The following is a 19,550-nucleotide window of genomic DNA, read 5'->3' on the forward strand; positions in this document are numbered from 1 at the left end:
CTTTCTAAGTGGGCCTAGAAACATTTACAGCCTTAGCTAATCACATTACATTTGCTTAATTAATGGGAAGAGCCTATGCTCTCAAACTGACAGGCTTTGATAGATGAGGACAGCTGCCCTGGCTTCCAGCAGCATGTGTGAGCCCTTAATGGGAGCAGGGTTGGGGACAGCGGGGTGCAAAGCAATGAAATAAATGTGCTATATGCGAACGGAGCTCCTGTTCGTACTTGCTCTGCACCTGAGGTGGAGAGGTAGCTCCAAGCCACCTTTGTGTTCGCTGTACCTGGGGCTGTGTGGGGATTTGACCCGTGGAGGGGCAGCCCTGGCACAGCCCAGACCACCCCTGTGCCCTGGGTCACCAGCCCCTGGGGGTGCTCCCACTTTAGGCAGCTTGCGAGGCCATTATGGTAACAAGGAGTTGGCTATAAATGAGAGCTGGAGGATGGGGAGTGCAGCAGGGGTTTCCTAGGCAAGAAAAGAGAACTCCTGCTGGGGACAGCACGGAAAATCACCTGCGTTTTTCAGAGTTTCTCCTGTACTTAAATCAGAAAAACAGCCTGTCTCTTGAATGATCTGCTCTGTTCCTGGCCAAAGGGCTTCTCGTGTGCTTGCGTTACAGTGCACGAGCCTGAAACACTTGATATAAGCAGCTGCCAGGCCAACTGCTCCGATGATAACCGAGCCAGTCATACATACTTTTGTACATCACACCCCATCACATCCGACTCTTACTCACCCGGTTACCAACTGCTGCTTGTCTGTTTTCTGCAGGAAACGGACTTTATCAATGTAATTTGCAAGAATCCCTCCTGATCCCAGCTGAGGGTGTAATACTCTCCCCCACCTCCCTTCCACCGCTTTCTTCAGGCCTTCTTCGGGCCTTCAGGCCTTCTTCGGGCCTTCTTCGGGCCTTCTTCAGGCCTTCGGGCCTTCTTCGGGCCTTCTTCGGGCCTTCTTTGGGCCTTCTTCGGGCCTTCGGGCCTTCTTCAGGCCCTGGCAGCAGGGCCAATTAGGAATTCAAACCAGGTACAAAGTGAATATACAGTAGCAAAAAGAGCCAGTGGCATTACTGATGATGCTTATACAAATGCTTCTGGCTTGAAAAGCAGTGTCTAGGTTGGTTTCCAGAAGCTGTGTCTAATTTCAAAAGGATCTTCTGGGAAAAAAAAAAAAAAAAAGAGGGTTAGCAGTGCATGCTAACTTCCACAGATTATTCCGTCCCCAAAATATCAACCAATTACTAAGAGCAAAGCGTGAGAGAACTAACAAGAGCTTTTACTCATGCTCATCCTCCTGCACGTTTACTGAAATAGGGATGAGGCTTTTTTTTTTCCCTGTGAGCTTCCCAACAGTCAGACTTGCATTGTCTAAGCATGGTTTTAAAGTCAGGTTGTTACATATATGAGGAATAATGGCTTAAAATTATGAAACCCTGAGTAGCTATTAGCCACAGTAAAAAAAGCAAATGCTGAATTTCCCACTGATTCAAATTGAATCTGTGCAATTTTTGGAGAAAAGAAGAGATTTTATTACATCAGTCTCTGATTTTTACTGACATTTGCTAGCAATGCCCGTCTGTGTATTCGTGCACAGCTTCGACACAGTCAAACCAAACCCCCTCATTCCCTGCCTGTCCTTCCTCGTCAGTCAATGGCCCCTCAGTACTGTCCTGGCACATCTCCTTCTGCCAGCCACGGCAGGAAGGGAACAGAAATCCTATGGAAAGACGTTGACCCAGATTTACCCGGGAAGCTGCCAAGCCCAGGAGAACAGAAGATGAATGCAGGGCGGGTGTTGAATGCACAGACCTGGCAGCTCTACAGCAACGCGGGCAATGAGCTAGTGGGTACCTGGATATCTGCCAGCCTGGGCAGCGCTGGGCATCCCCAAACCCTGGGCGAATGCAGAGGGACACCGTGTCCCGTGCGCAGCAGGTCCGGTGCATCGGGATGCGTTAGCCTTCTTCCACATGTGCAGAGGCTATTCTGAGCAATCCGGTTTGGGATGCTTTAAAACACACTTTTGGACCTGAAGGAGTTGTTAGGTTTGTGTGTGCAGGCTGTAACAGGACTGGGAGAGCCCCGGAGGGTGCAGGGTGAGTACACGGGCATGGAAGGATGGTTAAGATGGGACAGGGGAGCCAGAGGTCTCACTAACTCTTGGCATTGAGGCGAGTATTTGCACAACCCAGCCCAAGGCATTTAAATGAGGTGTCTGATTTAGGACTGTGGCCTCCAGAGGCCCTTGTACATTCATTGGAGAGAGGCAGGCTTTCCTGTGGGATGATGCGCAGCAGGGACTGTATTACGTGGGAGAGGAGCCCATCTCATCCAACAACTGCAGAGGGAGCCGTGGTAGTTTGGAGTCTCCACTTGCACACCTAAGCCAAATGCACGGAGTTAAATGCTGTGACCAGCACGTCTATCTGAGAGGGAAAAGCCATAGTGCTTATGTGTTTAAACAGGTGTCTGGATGGAACAGGACATCCCTGGCCCTAGGCACAAGACCCCTAACCCTCACTGGATCGTAATCATAGAATCACAGAATGGTTTGGGTTGGAAGGGACCTTAAAGATCATCTAGTTCCACCCCCCCTTGCCACGGGCAGGGACACCTTCCACCAGACCAGGTTGCTCCAAGCCCCATCCAACCTGGCCTTGAACACTGCCAGGGAGGGGGCAGCCACAGCTTCTCTGGGCAACCTGGGCCAGTGTCTCACCACCCTCACAGCAAAGAATTTCTTCCTAATATCCAATCTAAATCTCCCGTGTTTCAGTTTAAAACCATTCCCCCTCGTCCCATCACTCCATGCCCTTGTAAAAAGCCCCTCTCCCGCTTTCCTGTAGCCCCTTCAGCTACTGGAAGGCTGCTATGATTCTCATGGTCCAATAAGAATCGCTTCATTCCAGGTTGTACGGGCAGGACTGGTGCACCTGGCATCATCCTAGCCCCTGCCAGCGGTGCAAAACATGATTTCCCTTTATCCAGGTGCCTGAATAATACTGGCACCGGACTGGCACCCACTGCCATCAGTCTGTTCCCTGGCCTGCGTGTGGTGCAACTGGTCCATGGCTCAGAGGCAGATATATCATCCCTCTGAGTGACGTTAATCGTGGGGCCTCCCAAGTCCCACCTCTTTGAAAGCTTTTTCTCCTTCGGAGACTACAACTTCATTGCCTTTAAAGTGGGGTGTATCCTTAGCATCAGTAGAGCTCTTCAAGTAGGTTTAGGGTTTTCAGGGTGCTGGCTGTTCTTTTATTTTGTAAATACCAAGTGAGCTGCAGTCAGATGGGTAATCACTGCTGCTTCCTTTAAGGCATTGTTGCATGTGGCGATGCATTAAAGAGCCCCAGGGAACTAGAATGAGGTTTTCACTTTAAAAGCTATAATCCCTAGGACACACACAATGTTCTCTCACAACGCAGATCTGTCCCAGCTGGCTGCTGTGAAGCACCATTCTCTGCTGTAAGCCGTCTTCAGTGCATTGTCAGTATAATTGACAACAGATTTTTTTTCTTTTTCAAGTGACACTCAAGGAGGATTGGAGAAGGACAGCGCATGACTGAGTAAAATTATATTTAGGGAAACACAGGAAGAGCCGACTCTTCCAGGAGACCTTGTGGCTGTCAGGCAGGGTTTTCTTTTTTGTGTCTGAAATGGGATTAAGCCAAAAGGCTCATGGATTTACTGCCATTTGTGCTCTGGCCCTTTATAAAAACAAGGACACCAGTGTCTATTCTGAATACACTGGATTAAGATCTGACCTGACATTTTGCAGGGTTTGGGCATGGGAGCGAGTCCTTGGCAGGGCCTGCTGTGCACCAGGGGGTCCGGGAGGCTGGGGAGAGCTGCCCATACCGCTGCCATGGGCTTTCCAGCGCCGTTGTCAATGAGCCCCTTTGGCTTGCTGGGACCCCCCTGCCTCGCAGGCTGCGGGATGATATGCACAGGGAGGTCTCCGATTTGTTTGCAGGGTTTAAACAATCTCCCCCACTCACGTTAAGCTCCTCTTTGTCTAACTGCTGCCTCCCCTCCACCGATAAGGTCCCTCCACTCATCCAAGAGACCGAGACTCTTCTTTGTTCAGATGAAGCCCCTGCTCCGGTGCCACCTTACAGGCACAGCCCTGAGCAGCAGGACAACATTCAAAAAAGCTTCAGCAAAGAAAAAACATTAAATGCCAGTAAGTCTTAAACTTAGTTAAACGGAGAGTCAGTGGCAAAAACGACAACAGAGAGTGCTCCAGCAAGGTGATGCAATGAGACAGGCTCTTATACCAGCCATGGTGGGTAACATAGAATCATAGAATCACAGACTGGTTTGGGTTGGAAGGGACCTTAAAGACCATCTAGTTCCAACCGCCCTGCCATGGGCAGGGACACCTTCCACCAGACCAGGTTGCTCCAAGCCCCATCCAGCCTGGCCTTGAACACTGCCAGGGAGGGGGCAGCCACAGCTTCTCTGGGCAACCTGGGCCAGGCTCTCACCACCCTCACAGCAAAGAATTCCTTCCTCATATCTCATCTAAATCTCCCCTGTTTCAGTTTAAAACCGTTCCCCTGCATCCTATCACTCCATGCCCTTGTAAAAAGCCCCTCTCCAGCTTTCCTGTAGCCCCTTCAGGTACTGGAAGGTGCTAGAAGGTCTCCCTGGAGCCTTCTCTTCTCCAGGCTGAACAGCCCCAACTCTCTCAGCCTGTCTCCATAGCAGAGGGGCTCCAGCCCTCTGAGCATCTCTGTTGCCTCCTCTGGACTTGCTCCAACAGCTCCATGTCCTTCTTCTGTTGGGGGCCCCAGAGCTGGACGCAGCACTGCAGGGGGGTTCTCACGAGAGCGGAGCAGAGGGGCAGAATCCCCTCCCTCACCCTGCTGGCCACGCTGCTGGGGATGCAGCCCAGGACACAGTTGGCTTTCTGGGCTGCAAGTGAAAATTGCCGGCTCATGGTGAGCTTCTCATCACCCATCACCCCCAAGTCCTTCTCCTCAGGGCTGCTCTCAACCCATTCTCCGCCCAGCCTGTAACATGGAGGGAAGATGGAAAGGTAGTGTTGGAGGAGTAGAGGCAATGGAGAATGAAGGGTCGAAAAGGAGAAGGAAAACAGGAAAGGAAAAATTATCTGAGTGCTGATTTGTGGAGAGCTGGTTTTCTCCTGCAAGCTGCAAAGTACAGATGCTCTGCTTGGAAGTATCCTGCGCCGGACGTGCAGCAATTTTCTCTGTAATGAATGCGTTAGGTGAGTGCTCTGGATTAGGTTGTAATGGCCTGATGTAAGTCTCTTAAGCATAACTGAGTGTACACTGCTGGCGTTTCTTGGGGAGTGTGTCTCCTTTCACCCTCCGGTTCTGTTGCTGGAAGCCTCACCCCTGCAAGGTCTCAGCCACCTCTTCCCCTCATGGTGTCTAACTGAATAATACCTGATTTATATTTTGGCTTTCTCGGTGAAAAGTCAACACTTTTTCCTGCGTTTCTCTCCATTGCCCTCCCCTGTTCTCCGCCTAAGAAGGGAAAAGCAGGGAAATAAAGCCGCTCCAGAACACAGCCTCCCAGTGAATGGACAATGTGCTTTAGCAGTGACTGAGGGCTCCTTTGAAACCAACAATAAAAGCAGCTTTTCTGTCGAGGAGCGCATCACAAGGGCAAGAAGACTTTAATGACACCATTATCTTTGAGGCAATTAGGACTCGCTGGCACAATCCAGCCTTGGTACAGGCACCGTTGTGATTGCACCGCAAGAGCTTAGCGAAACGGCGACTGCTGAGACCTGGGAACATCAGAAACCGCTTTTAATCTCAAACCACCACGGATAAAAATGTACTAACACAGGCATAATTGGAATTCACAGACAGATTTTCTCTTTTAAAACCACATGCCCGGGCACAGAGGTCTCCCCCCTCCCATCCTCTCCCCGCGTACGCGAGATACGTAATGCTTATTCTCCTGCTTCTCTCCTAAAGCGCCTGCAAAAACGGGTTTGAGCCTGCCAGCGGCGTGTGCGTGTGGTGGATTATATTTTAACGGCATCCCCTAAGCCTCTTACGCTCAAGCGAATGTACATTTAACTATCTGTGCGTCCGTGCTGGTTTATAAGGTAGAGGGTCAGCCAGTTTATCCCTCGGTTCCTCTGCGAGGGAGGTGATGTAGGTCACCGATTCATCCCCGCTGCCTCGCAAAAAGAATTCATTAGGAAATTTCACTTTAATTAATGCAATGCACCGGCTCTTAATAGTATTTCATCGGGACATCTGGTAAAAGCACATTAGCTACAGTTTAATGTTAAGACGTAATTGAACAGAACTGTTGGAGCTTGGCTTTTGCAATATGTTTCGCTTCTGCTTCTCTTGCAAGCTGCCGATTAAAGGAATTGTGGGACTCCCTCATCAGAAGGTGATGGAGCCTGAGCCAAAACCTGTTTGATCTGTTTGGAGAGCAGCGTAGGGGAAAGGGACTTGGGGGTCCTAGTGGACAGCAGGATGGCCATGAGCCAGCAGTGTGCCCTTGTGGCCAAGAAGGCCAATGGCCTCCTGGGCTGTATTAGAAGGGGTGTGGTTAGCAGGTCAAGAGAGGTTCTCTTCCCCCTCTACTCTGCCCTGGTGAGGCCACATCTGGAACATTGTGTCCAGTTCTGGGCCCCCCACTTCAAGAAGGACAGGGAACTGCTAGAGAGAGTCCAGCGCAGAGCCACGAAGATGATTAAGGGAGTGGAACATCTCCCTTATGAGGAGAGGCTGAGGGAGCTGGGTCTCTTTAGCTTGGAGAAGAGGAGACTGAGGGGTGACCTCATTAATGTTTATAAATATGGAAAGGGCAAGTGTCCTGAGGATGGAGCCAGGCTCTTCTCAGTGACATCCATTGACAGGACAAGGGGCAATGGGTGCAAGCTGGAACACAGGAGGTTCCACATAAATATGAGGAAAAACTTCTTTACGGTGAGGGTGACCAAACACTGGCACAGGCTGCCCAGAGAGATGGTGGAGTCTCCTTCTCTGGAGACATTCAAAACCCGCCTGGACGCGTTCCTGTGTGACATGATCTGGGTGATCCTGCTCCGGCAGGGGGATTGGAGTGGATGATCTTTCGAGGTCCCTTCCAATCCCAAACATTCTGTGAGTCTGTGACTTAGCAGAAAGGCTCCAGTTAACGTTCATGGGCTCTGAAGAACAAACCCAACTTCCATCCTGTATTTACATCCCCGGTACTACTGGTACTGCCGCCGACCTATAATCCTGAACATAAAGTGACAACTCTGGCGTTTTGTTCCAGTTATGTTTGAAAGGCCATCGTCAAATGGTCTTTATAAACCATTTTCTTTTGGCTTAACTTAGAGCTTTTTCCTGTTCTAATTTTACCTCTACAAAATTGTGTGGTTTAATACTGATTTGATTATCTGCCCAAATTAATGTCAGTGTAGCAGCTTTCCAAGCAGCCGCATCAAATATTCACGTCCAAATGGGATATTTTCAGCCCTTTGTTTTACAATGATCTCCTGGAGTACAAACATGAACTCTCAAAAGATTTTAGTTACTCAGTAAGGACTAGGTCATGATTATTTAAGTCTAACTAGCAGGCTAAAGAGCCTTTGGAAGATGAATATATTTAGAAAAAATTTGTGAACTGTTTGAAATCCTCTGTTTGATTTGAGGCTGCTGCCTCCACTTCTCCTTTTCTTTTTTTGGGGTGTTTGAATGGCCAATAACAGTAATAACAAAAACCATCCACCACTAACGCAAGTGCACACTGCTTCATTTCTCTTTTACACTCTCCCCCTTCAGCAATTTTTTCACCATTGTTTTTGGCGCAGTTTTACTCCCAGCCTTCACTGAGAAGGTACAAGAATGACTAAGATGTTAGAGAAGCTTTTTCTGCTGTTTAGTTGTTCCCTGGGTTATTTTCTGCACCAGTAGGAAAGAGAAGGGGTCAGGATGGATCTGGAAAAGCATAATATGCCCTCACTGAAAACCCCAGCGGGCTCCCAGTGGTGCCCAGCACCTGGCGCTCCGGCCGGCGGTTACCTACCCTGCACACCCGTGAAGGGGTCCCGAAGGCGTGTTGACCTCCCTGGTCATGCCAGATGTTGTACGGGTGGCTGCGGCCAAAGGGCCCACGTCATCCACCCTGTCTGCGTTTGCTGCTGGACATTGTCACAAGGGCGACATGGGACCAATGGAGAGTGCTGGGACAAGGCCAGTCCAGACGGCAGGTAAGGCCACCTCTCCTCACAGATGCTCTTCTGGGGTCCAACCCCTCTATAAAACAGCTAAACCTGATACCAAGTGAAAACACAAAGTGTTCCTGTACTCAGCTGGTCAGTGCAGGGGATTCATTTCTGAGAAATGGCCAAATTGCCCCAAAGAGATGCTAAGACCCCCTTAGTGATACAGGTTGGCAATGGATTTGTCCCCGTCCTTGAAGCTGCACCATGCAGTAGACATAAACCCAAGCCCACACCATCAAATTCAAGGCACCAGCCTCTCTCGAGGGAGGAGCACCAGCTCTGTCCCACCTTTACAGGGCCTGTGGTAAAAGGCTGTTGCAGACAAGAGACAGCTGGGCAGTAAAAGATGCTGTGCCATAGCCAAACTGGTTCTCCAGTGATTTTTCAAGGCTACAAGTCCCATACTGGTCACAGTAAGAGGAAACCCAACTAAGACCATTGCTAGAGCTGAATAAGCCTCTGGTTTGGCATTAGTTGGCAACAAGAAAAGCCAAAGCAGTCACTTAAGTTAGTCCAAAGGCATTTTACAAAGAGTAAGCAGGTTTTTTTTCCCCTAAATGAAACAGAACTTGTGACCTTTTCCGTTTTTATTTTTTTCTCCGCCATGTGAAAAGCTGAGTCCCCAATCAGGAAGGAGATGGATTATTTAGGAAAACAAAATCAATAGAAAATACTGGGAAATATGCCACTTGTGGAAGCAGCCTCTATCTAGTAGGTATTTAGTTTGTGTCAAGGACTGAACCTCTCAAGATAGAGTGCTGGCCTTAGACCTCTTCCCTTAGCATTTGATATTTATCTTAAGTTAAGTCTATGCTAATTGGTTTCTCAGCTTGAAGCAAATTCAGCACAAGTCCCAGCAGTGCTAGGTGTTTGGGCATCTCACCAACTTCAGCTCCTTCTTTCTCCACGCGTCAGATCTCTGCGCTCTCGTTTCTGCAGCCTACAGAACAAGATCTGCCGCCTCTGGGTGTCCTGACTGCAAAGTGGTTGGGTTGATTCATGCTTTAAGATCCTGAAATTAAAGATCATTAGTGCCACTTTATCCTTACAGCAGCAGGTACCATGTGGATTTTCCCAGAATAATTGTTACATGTTAGAGTAAATCCATTGAAACCATAGCAGAGTGCCACCTCTGACCTTCAGTATTTCATGATGGTGGTGTGACTCCTCTTCCCTATGAAACACCTTCTGCCCAAGGCTGCCCAAACACCGCCCCATCAGCAAGCTAACCCCTCTGGCCAAAGGGTGCTGAAGGAAACAAAGACTTCACCCAGCTGAGCAAAAAAAAACACGTGGGAATGAAACTCGGTGGGAAAGTCAGTGCCAGAAACGGGCTTTAGCTCTGGTGAAGGTTTGGAGACGGGGCTGAGGGCAAGGCAAGGCAGAGAGCTCCCAGGGGAGGGCAGGCAGCACCTTGTCCCCAGCTCACACCACTGTGCTTTGTTGGACCTCCACCACTGTGCGAGCAGAGCCCGGAGCATCAGCCTTCACTTTGAATTTCCTGCTTGCTGTCGGCTCGCGTCCCCGGGACTGTTGTTTGAAACACAACCCTTATTATGGAGCTCGCAGAAAAGAAACCCAGACGTCTTACCCAGATTTGCAGAGGATTTGGCTTTATAGAACAGGCTCCTGTTCACAGAACTCCTTCATCCTGCTCTTACTCCTTCTCTCTTGTTGAGCAGATCCAGGATTTTGTCTGGGTCCCTCCTCTTTGGCTGCTGGACCTGACCACATGCCCTGTCTGAGCTCTCAGACTACATCACATGCCCTGGTCTGCGTGAGGGAGACCTGGGAGGAAGGATGGAAAGCAGAGAAGTAGTAATGCTCGTGGCAAGTCAGACTGCTGTGTTGGGCTTGGAATGATGTTGCTGGTCCCCCAGGATCTGGCAAAGGGAACCCTCAATTCAGAAGAAATAAAAAAAGCTGTCCCAAAACTGCCAGAAGGATTAGGGCATGTCGCGGGATCCAGCACACGCAGAGTCATCTCCCTCCCCTGTTCTGCTACAAGCGAGTCCCATGTCATCCCAGGAACTGTGTCTGTGAGATCATCTATGACATATTTATTCCCCTCACACGCAGGAGAAAAAGAAGCAAAAAGCCTGCATACTATCGATGGGATCCCTGATAGCCAAATATTGAATTATTCACAGCCTAATTGTGCAAGTGATACTCAGGAGATCGCTTAGGCTGCAAGGTGCAATTAATCCATTTGCAAAATTGGCAACTTCTACTTCAGACTTTGTTTTGATGCATCGGTGAGTCCCTAAAAACCAGGTGAGATCCCTTTGCAGGAGAAGAGCTGGAATATCCACAGACACTTGAAATATCCACAGACTTTTCTCAGAGCACTACTGTGAAATCATAGAATCATAGAATGGTTTGGGTTGGAAGGGACCTTAAAGATCATCTAGTTCCAACCCCCTGCCACAGGCAGGGACACCTTCCACCAGACCAGGTTGCTCCAAGCCTCATCCAACCTGGCCTTGAACACTGCCAGGGAGGGGGCAGCCACAGCTTCTCTGGGCAACCTGGGCCAGGGTCTCACCACCCTCACAGAAAATTCCTTCCTTTAAGGAAGAAATAGGAAAGGGCTCTCAAACTGCCAACCAGCTGCCTGAAGATACACATCTGGAGCCATTTCAGATGCTCTGGTGACTCTTACCTGTTGCTTCAGAAGGGCACAGATCTCCCATAGGCCTTGTGTTACATCTGAAACTCCCAGGCAAATGCCCTGTCTACCCCGAGGCATCTCAGATGGCCTTAAATACATATATGCAAGACACAGAACTGAGCCCGTGTGACCACTGGACCCAGCAGACCTCCCAGCACAGGGAGCAGTGACCAAGAACTGCAGCATTGCCTGTGTCATAGCACCCTTCATCTCCTTTTTGCTGTAGTGCTGGATGTGCAGCTGTAATCTTTAGTGACACATACACTAAAGGTCCTCCTTTCTGCCCGACCTACAACAGATAGAGTAGGTTGGCCATGGAACCTCAACTCAGAATCAATCAGGTTGGAAGAGACCTCTGCGATCATCGAGTCCAACCTTTGACCTAACACCACTGTGTCAACTAGACCATGGCACTAAGTGCCACGTCCAGCCTTTTCTTAAACACCTCCAGGGATGGTGACTCCACCACCTCCCTGGGTAGCCCATTCCAATACCTAATAGAATCATAGAATTGTTAGGGTTGGAAAAGACCTAAGAGATCATCAAGTCCAACCATCAACCCAATGCCACCATGCCCGCTAAACCATGTCCTGAACATGAACTCACAGAACTTGGATTTCCAGACACAGAGTTTTTCTGTCCAGTCCCAGGTACATGGGTTGATGGGGCAGTTGTCAAAAGGGCTTGGATAGTTCTCTAATGCCAAACTTCTCTGAAGCTCTCTCTCTCTTTCCCCCTCATCAGTAAATACATATCTGAACCCTGACATCTAGAGTAGTCCACAAGTTGTGTCTCTTAAAACACTCATATTCTGTACTCCTCATTATATTCTACCCTTAGCAGAGTCCTCTCCTTGCCTAATAATGCTCATTTCCTCTCGAGACGAGACACATCATGTATGTCTAAACCCCTCAGCCTCTCCCAATTTACAGACTGTAGCACAGCTGTAGGTTTAAAGAGCCAGACGAAATTAATTATGATGGATTAAGGAACATACTGCAATGTCCTCTTGTTAAACTGAAACATCTGACCCAAACCAAGCAATCTCAGCCCCTCATTATGCTCCCGCTTGTCTTGTTCACCATCTCTAGAGTTTTTCTGCTGAGCACCATCATCTGAACATGGTTTACTCAGATCACAGAATCACAGAATCAATCAGGTTGGAAGAGCCCTCTGGGATCATCGAGTCCAACCATTGCCCTGACACCACCATGTCAACTAGACCATGGCACTAAGTGCCATGTCCAGTCTTTTCTTAAACCCCTCCAGAGATGGTGACTCCACCACCTCCCTGGGCAGCCCCTTCCAATGGCTAATGACCCTTGCTGAGAAGAAATGCTTCCTAATGTTCAACCTGAACCTCCCCTGGTGAAGCTTGAGGCTGTGTCCTCTTGTCCTATCGCTAGACACCTTCTGATTTACTAGACAATTTCAATGCAGAACAAATGAGAGGCCTACGGGGAGCTCTTCACCCCCAGAAGACAGTGGCAAGTCTCAAGAGCCCGGATTTGACCCGGATGGTTTCGGTCACCACAGTTCAGCCAACAAGGAAACAATATAGTGGGAGAAATGCTGTGATGGTCTGGAGCCAGAGCTCAGATGACACAGGGTGTTGCAACTTCACTGAAGCCTGTGGCCCACATCCAACGCAAGAGTGCATGAAAAATATTTCTTCCCAATATCCGCCTCCTTACTCCAGCCCCAGCATCTGCTGTCGCACAAAAGGGGACGGAGAAAGTGGAGCCAGCGTTAGGGTAAGCAGGTTGCTGAGCCAGAGCCAGCCCACAGACATTTGCCATCTTCTGGCCATGATGAAGACTGGACAAATTAGGAGTATGTTTTCATTAGCTGCACTCACCTGAAAATTAATTAGCAGCCAACTCCCATTTCACAAGGTGGCCTGGCAAAGAGTCAAGAAACAAAATCTGGCAGCAAACGGATTGCCAAGACAAACATAAACAACTAAGTCTGTGATGATCCACCATCTTGCACAGACCTTCAATAGCCAATACCAGGATTTTCTGCACTCAGACACACAAGTCTCAGGCATTCATCCTCTGCCAGTATTTTAAGTCATGCCCATAAAGCATATTTGAATGGGATTCAAGCTGACGAAAAGCAAGTTGTTACTTTTAAAGGCGTTTGGTGACCCCGTGAATGGAGCTGATGGCTTCAGCCCAGCAGATGACAATCTATTAAATTAAAGAAAAAATTGCCACCACAATTCCTAGCGCCAGCAAAGGTGTGAGAGAAAATGTGGCCCCTTCAGGCCGTGCACAACCGTATTTCTGGTGCCACAGATGGCAGCTCAAACGGCTGCAGGTTTTTTTGCCTTGCCTTTCCATAAGGCATAAAGAGATTTAAGTCTCTGCTGTTTTCAGGGAGACATTGTAGATATATGAAGCTTATGAAGAGACACATACCACTTGAGTCATCTTCAAAACACCTCTTCCTTTCAAGTCACCAACTCCCAGCAAAGGGGGGCGAAGAAGAAACGAAGAAACATTGAGCCAAAGCCCATAAACAGATTTTTTTTTTTGCTGTGTGCGAGATGAGCCTGGGAAAAGCAAAACAGTTCATCTACCCAAGGGTGGCTTTGCACTGAAAGGTTAAGGAATAATGAAGAGGGATTTTAGATCACACCACTTTACGCACATTTATGAGGGAGAAATTCAACACCCAGATAACAAATTCAGTTCAGGTTTTACTTCCTCTCTCCCTTTCCTCCCCTTTACAGATGACATACCCTTCCATTTGTAAATTACTTTAATTTAAATACTTCCAGGTTAACAAAACGACTTAACTTTGACATGCCCCAAATTACAAAACAGAAACAAAACCTCTTGACAAAGGGTAAGGAAAAAAAAAACCCAACAATCCAAGCTCAAACCTCCTTTCCTAAGCTGGAGTTTACGGTCTGTGAGCTGGCTGCCCTCCAGAGTCTGACACAATGTCTGGAGCACCCAGAGCAGCTGGAATTCATTTTCTTCCTCCAATCTATGCACTTTCATCTGAAGTCGTGTTTTGGCACTGCCGCCTAAGAGAGAGAGTTCAGTGCAAAAAATCTAACCCCGGACGTGTTTCTTTGCAACCCAACACTCGCTGAGCAAACAACGAAAAAGGAGAAGAGGACAAGGGGAAAAAAAAAAAATGAGAGAAAGAAAAGCAAAGCCCTTTCCCTTCCCCCACACATACACAGACGACTGTACCAAACAGGGGGGCTATTCATGGCTCTTCAGAAGTGGGTCACAAGGAGAAATGTTTGCAGATAAAACCAACACTTTTTTTTTTCTTTTTGTCCCCCCCCGCCCCTCCCCTTTTTTTTTTTTTAAATAAACATCATGGAGGCCCCTGGAAGGCGCTGGGGATGTTCAAGAGTCAAGGTCCTGCTGATCCCTTCCACCTCCCGTTCGCGCAGCTCCCACGCCGGCCCCGCTCCAGGGGGGTCTGGACCCCATTGAGCCGCCACGGGGAGCCCGAGGGGGTGGCGGGGCCACACGGGCATCACACCGCTGCCCCTTGCCTGGGTTGGCGGAGGGTCAAGGTGGGAGGAGGGAGGCGTCCAAGGCGCTCCCAGGCGGTCCCGTCACAAAATCACGCACTGGAGTTTATGGGAGCCCGTGGCTCTGTCCCCTCGCCATTTGGTCTTTTTCTTCTTCTTCTGGCTTTTCTCTGGGATCTGTTGCCTGTTTTGGGAGACAGAGAGGAAAATAAGCAGGTGAGACACAAAGCTGGGTCGGCCACCAGCATCCAGAGCCCTGGGCAGCCAGCAGAACGGCATCATGGCGTGCGTATGTGTATTTGCAGATGTATCTCCATGTACCCTTCCACCACCACGTGGCTTTTCAGGCCGCACAGCTCACAAGACAACCGCCTGCCTTTTCAAGGAAGGAGGAAAGAAGCCATAAGCATTGTCCTTAGCCAACTGCACAGCTGTGGACTTGGTTATGGGGGGGGGGGGTAAAAAATACTAATGAAAACCCAAGAGTGTGCTGCCGATGGGGCTCTGGCCTCCCCTGGGAGCTGTGAAGAGCACCAGAGCACTGAGAGCGAGCTGACCCCAGAAAGGCATCCCTGGTTGCCTGAAGTCAGAGCTGTCAAACACGCAGCTGAGAGCCCTCCTGCGCTGCGCCCCGGCAGCCCCATCGCTCAGGTGGGCTGTGAGCCACCTCTAAAATGGGATGTTGAGGGCTCCTCCCTTTTCCTTACGATGAGGCATTGCCCCAATGCCTGTTTGCAGCAGGCCCTCAGCTAGCCCAGCGGTGCAAATTTAACAGAAGAAGGCTTTGTAGTTCAAACAGCCGACAGACAACCCGTAAACTTAGATTTTATGGCAAGATAAACCATACAAACACCAGCAGCTTCCGTAGATTCAAACAGTGTCTAAGTCACCAACCTGAGTTCGAACAGTTCAGAGCCAGCCTCTTTGCTACGCAATATGCCAGGCACTAAACTGAGTTTTTAGACCAAGTTCTCCAGACCAGGATGAGACACAGCTGGGGGACAAATCATTATGGCTTTGTTCGGTGTTTTTTCTTACAGCCTCAGCTCCCAAATGCTTTGCAACCACCTGAAAAAACTCAGCTTCGACTAAACAGATTTTTTTTTTTCAGTGAGTATGAAGGCTGGAGGCATGAAAAACATCAAACTTTAAAGCTCAAAACTAGAAAGCTGAAATAAAAAAATACTTTAATTTGGATAAACACTAAGTGGCCGCAAGCTGTTCATAGAATCATAGAATCATGGAATGGTTTGGGTTGGAAGGGACCTTAAAGACCATCTAGTTCCAACCCCCCTGCCACAGGCAGGGACACCTTCCACCAGACCAGGTTGCTCCCAGCCCCATCCAGCCTGGCCTTGAACACTGCCAGGGAGGGGGCAGCCACAGCTTCTCTGGGCAACCTGGGCCAGGGTCTCACCACCCTCACAGCAAAGAATTTCTTCTTAATATCTAATCTAAATCTCCCCTCTCTCAGTTTAAACGAAACACAGAGCTCTGAAACTGTTTTAGAGATCCATAAAACCACGTCCCACATCCACTTAAGCTTTCTGCTGTGACAGTCCTTACGCACGCCCTGCTGCGGCATAAAAGGGGTATGAGGAAATTTAAAAGATCTATCGACAGACTCAATCACCCCACTCCTTTCTGGACTACTTTCAGGCAACGGTTTCTTGCATGAGGCGAAATAAACTGGGAATCAGCCAAGTGCAAGGAGCACAAACCCTGCCAACCTTGAACGAGCGTCCTCACCCTGCGACCTCCCACGGGCTCTGAGGAGCCTCTATGTTTGTAAAGCACTCCAGGAATGACATACTCACTAGGGAGCCGTAAATTTACGTTTTATTTGGGAAAGCTCACTTAAAAAAAGACAAGCAATACTTCGTGGGTGATGCCATCCTACGGCTGCGCACAGTTTGCAACGTCCAAAGACCAAGCGAAGCTGCTTTGTGGCAAACGACCAGGTAGATCACACAGCACCTCTCTGCTCTCTGACCTAACCCAAGCTCCAGCTCTTGTGAACATCTCTGGTGCCCTTGATGCCACGGAGGGTTTCACCTGGCTGGCAGTGACTTTCACAGTGACTGCATCACCTATTTTTGAGGTTATGGGGTGCATTTTCAGGGCTTGAATTTCACAGAATCACAGAATCAACCAGGTTGGAAGAGACCTCTGGGATCATCGAGTCCAACCGTTGCCCTTGCACCACCCTGTCAACTAGACCAGGGCACTAAGTGCCATGTCCAGGCTTTTCTTAAACACCTCCAGAGATGGTGACTCCACCACCTCCCTGGGCAGCCCATTCCAATGGCTAATGACCCTTTCTGAAAAGAAATTCTTCCTGATGTCCAACCTGAACCTCCCCTGGCGAAGCTTGAGGCTGTGCCCTCTTGTCCTATCGCTAGTTGCCTGGGAGAAGAGGCTGACTCCCACCTCACTACAACCTCCCTTCAGGTAGCTGTAGACTGCAATAAGGTCACCTCTGAGCCTCCTCTTCTCCAGGCTAAACAACCCCAGCTCCCTCAGCCATTCCTCGTAGGTCAGACCCTCCAGACCCTTCCCCAGCTTGGTCGCCCTCCTCTGGACTCGCTCCAACACCTCAACATCTTTCTTGAAGTGCGGGGCCCAGAACTGAACACAGTACTCAAGACATCAATTTAGTGACGTCTCAGTCCAATGCTCCTTCCAGCCTGTCTGGAGTCACGTTACACAGAGAAAGCAAACAGAGCCTCACCATCTTATTTTGCCTATGTGTTTTTTTTCCCCCCCACAGAGTAAAATAGCTGGTGGTAAGACCTCTCTGTAACACAACAGTAATATCTAGCCAGCTAATGCCGAGTTACAGAACGGTTGGGAAATAGCTTGGGACATTTCCAACGCAGCTCTGGAGTTCTCCATAGACTTTCTGCCCCCTGCTTTTGAGACATGTGGGGAGAGTGGGCAGCACCATCTGCTTTTGATGGAGGCTGCGCTAAGATATTCACAAGTACAGATACTCCGTGAATAAACGCCTCACGGTTTAATCGCCGAGCGAGGCGCTTCGACTGCACGGCGGGGAGGAGCGTGATTTCGGCTCGGCAACCCTCCCAAAACAAGAAAAATGAGGGCCCAGAAAAATCTGGCAGACAACCAGTGCCAGAAAAACAAATCTTCTCGGAGAGCTTTGGGGTTATCAGCTGAGAGGCGCGTACAGCTCTTTTCCTGCGGGGCAGCCGGGATCTGGGAGGGCCGTCCCTCCCCGCTGGCAGCCAGAGCAGGGCTTCGCCCCCGAGAGCAGGCCTTTGCCAAAGCGAGCAAAGGCAGCTCGTGCCAAAACTGGGAACAAACCTCTGCGGTCTGAGGAGGAGACCTGTGCCTTAGCCATTAGGTCATGCTTGCTCATACAAAGCGGCTTAATTTTTTCCATTTAGCGAGCAGAAAATGTTAGAAGTCACCTACAACATTAGAATTTTATAGGATTTTTTGCCAGTCCTTTTCAACCTCTGGCAGCATGAGACCCCGAGAGGACGAAGCTATGAAAACCTAAATTACTGATCCCGAGCTTTTAACACCAGCCTTTCAAAGCTCATCGTCATAGTAGGCTTTGCACTGTTCATAGAATCAGAGAATCATTTAGGTTGGAAAAGACCTTTAAGATCATCGAGTTCAACCGTTAACCCAGCACTGCCAAGCCCACCACTAACCCATGTCCCTCAGCACCACATCTACACGGCTTTTAAATCCCTCCAGGGATGGGGACTCAACCACTTCTCTGGGCAGCCTGTGCCAGTGCTTGACAACCCCTTCATCGAATAATATGTTTTTATCGTGGCCACAACTAGTTCTCACCTGCCTAGCACTGACGTCCTGCAAGGGTAACTAAGTGCTGGTAACATCCCTATGCAGATACAGGACAAGAAGGTTTAGTAAACCCCAAAGATCTCCCACCTTCAACCAAACCACCCGGCCTCTGCTCCCCAAAAGCTAGCTCCTGGCTCTCCAGGCCAGGACTCCTGCACATCCCATCCAAGAGTTTGCCGCTTACCTTATTACCCTCACGAGATCATGGAAGGCCTTGTCAACGTTTAGAGGTGGGTCCTTGGCGCTCGTTTCTATATAGGGAATCTGGAGGAGAGAAGCATATCACCAAAGAGATTAGTAACAGCCTAAGTGTTGGTAGGTGGAGTCACCATCTCTGGAGGGGTTTAAGAAAAGACTGGACATGGCACTTAGTGCCATGGTCTAGTTGACAGGGTGGTGTCAGGGCAATGGTTGGACTCGATGAGCCCAGAGGGCTCTTCCAACCTGGTTGATTCTCTGATTCTGTGATTCAAACAAATTTCAAAATGAAAAACCCTAAAGGCTGGAGAAATGGGCTACCTGAGAGACCAGGGAAATACAGGTAAACAATGTGTTGTCACAACACTGCTATCAACACCTTCCCGCTCGCAGCAAGGTCAGCAAGCGCTTCCAAAAGGTCCTGAATAAGCACCAGGCAAACCAGCTGCTATCAGAGCTTCGGCTTTGGGGAAGAATAATCATAGACTTGATGTCGTCAGATGTTCTCTCCCGCTAAGTTGTGCTTGCAGACATGAAAATAGCCGAAGGTTGTTGAAAGATGAGCGCTTGCCAAAAATTCTTGCTTGCCACATTTTATTAGGACTACTGCATGAATATTTCATGACTACAATTCCCCTTCAGTGTAAAATGATCTTCTCCTTCAAAGTCTGACAGCCAGATGGGGCCTCCTAGAGTGCTCGTCCAGCATGCTGGCAGATCTATAAAACTGCCTCTGACGAGGTATTTTCGTACACGGCCTTTTCCAACGCGTGTGCGTACAGATGGGGCCAACGCGTCGTGTTGCAGTCTAGGTGTCCTGGCTCCTACAGAAACGAGCTTCCTTGGGGAGGGGAGGGGGTGAACCTGCCCTGCCAAACTCCCATCGTGGCTTGTGGCTTGTTTAGAAACACCCCCCAGTTTGCTGTTTAGGCACAGCAAGCTGCCACGAGGTCTCAGGGTTGTTTGCCTTTACCTTTCCACTCAGTTCCTCATTTTGAACATTTCATGTTTCTCGCCACTTGCAGACACCTTACACGCGTGGCTTTGTGATGGCCACAGCTTTGCTACAGCCTGGTGCACAGCAGAGGTTCTAGTTTCCATGATGAACTGGCCCTACTGAAAGGAAACTGC

At 49.2% G+C, this 19,550-nt stretch overlaps 1 protein-coding gene across 4 annotated transcripts in view; it reads right to left on the reverse strand.

Moving 5' to 3' along the window:
• Positions 1 to 13,566: 13,566 nt before the first annotated feature.
• MRAS (muscle RAS oncogene homolog) overlaps positions 13,567 to 19,550 on the reverse strand; it is a 43,041-nt gene continuing 37,057 nt past the window's right edge. For all 4 annotated transcript variants that reach the window (XM_068407295.1, XM_068407292.1, XM_068407294.1 and 1 more), the window contains exons 5-6: positions 18,406 to 18,485; positions 13,567 to 14,568 (exon numbers count right to left, since the gene is read on the reverse strand). In XM_068407295.1, the coding sequence (XP_068263396.1) occupies positions 14,469 to 14,568; positions 18,406 to 18,485 (180 nt within the window). In that variant the 3' untranslated portion in view covers positions 13,567 to 14,468. The remainder of the gene's footprint in view (positions 14,569 to 18,405; positions 18,486 to 19,550) is intronic.

The sequence above is a fragment of the Nyctibius grandis genome, chromosome 9 (assembly GCF_013368605.1).
Source record: "Nyctibius grandis isolate bNycGra1 chromosome 9, bNycGra1.pri, whole genome shotgun sequence".
Taxonomy (NCBI): domain Eukaryota; kingdom Metazoa; phylum Chordata; class Aves; order Nyctibiiformes; family Nyctibiidae; genus Nyctibius; species Nyctibius grandis.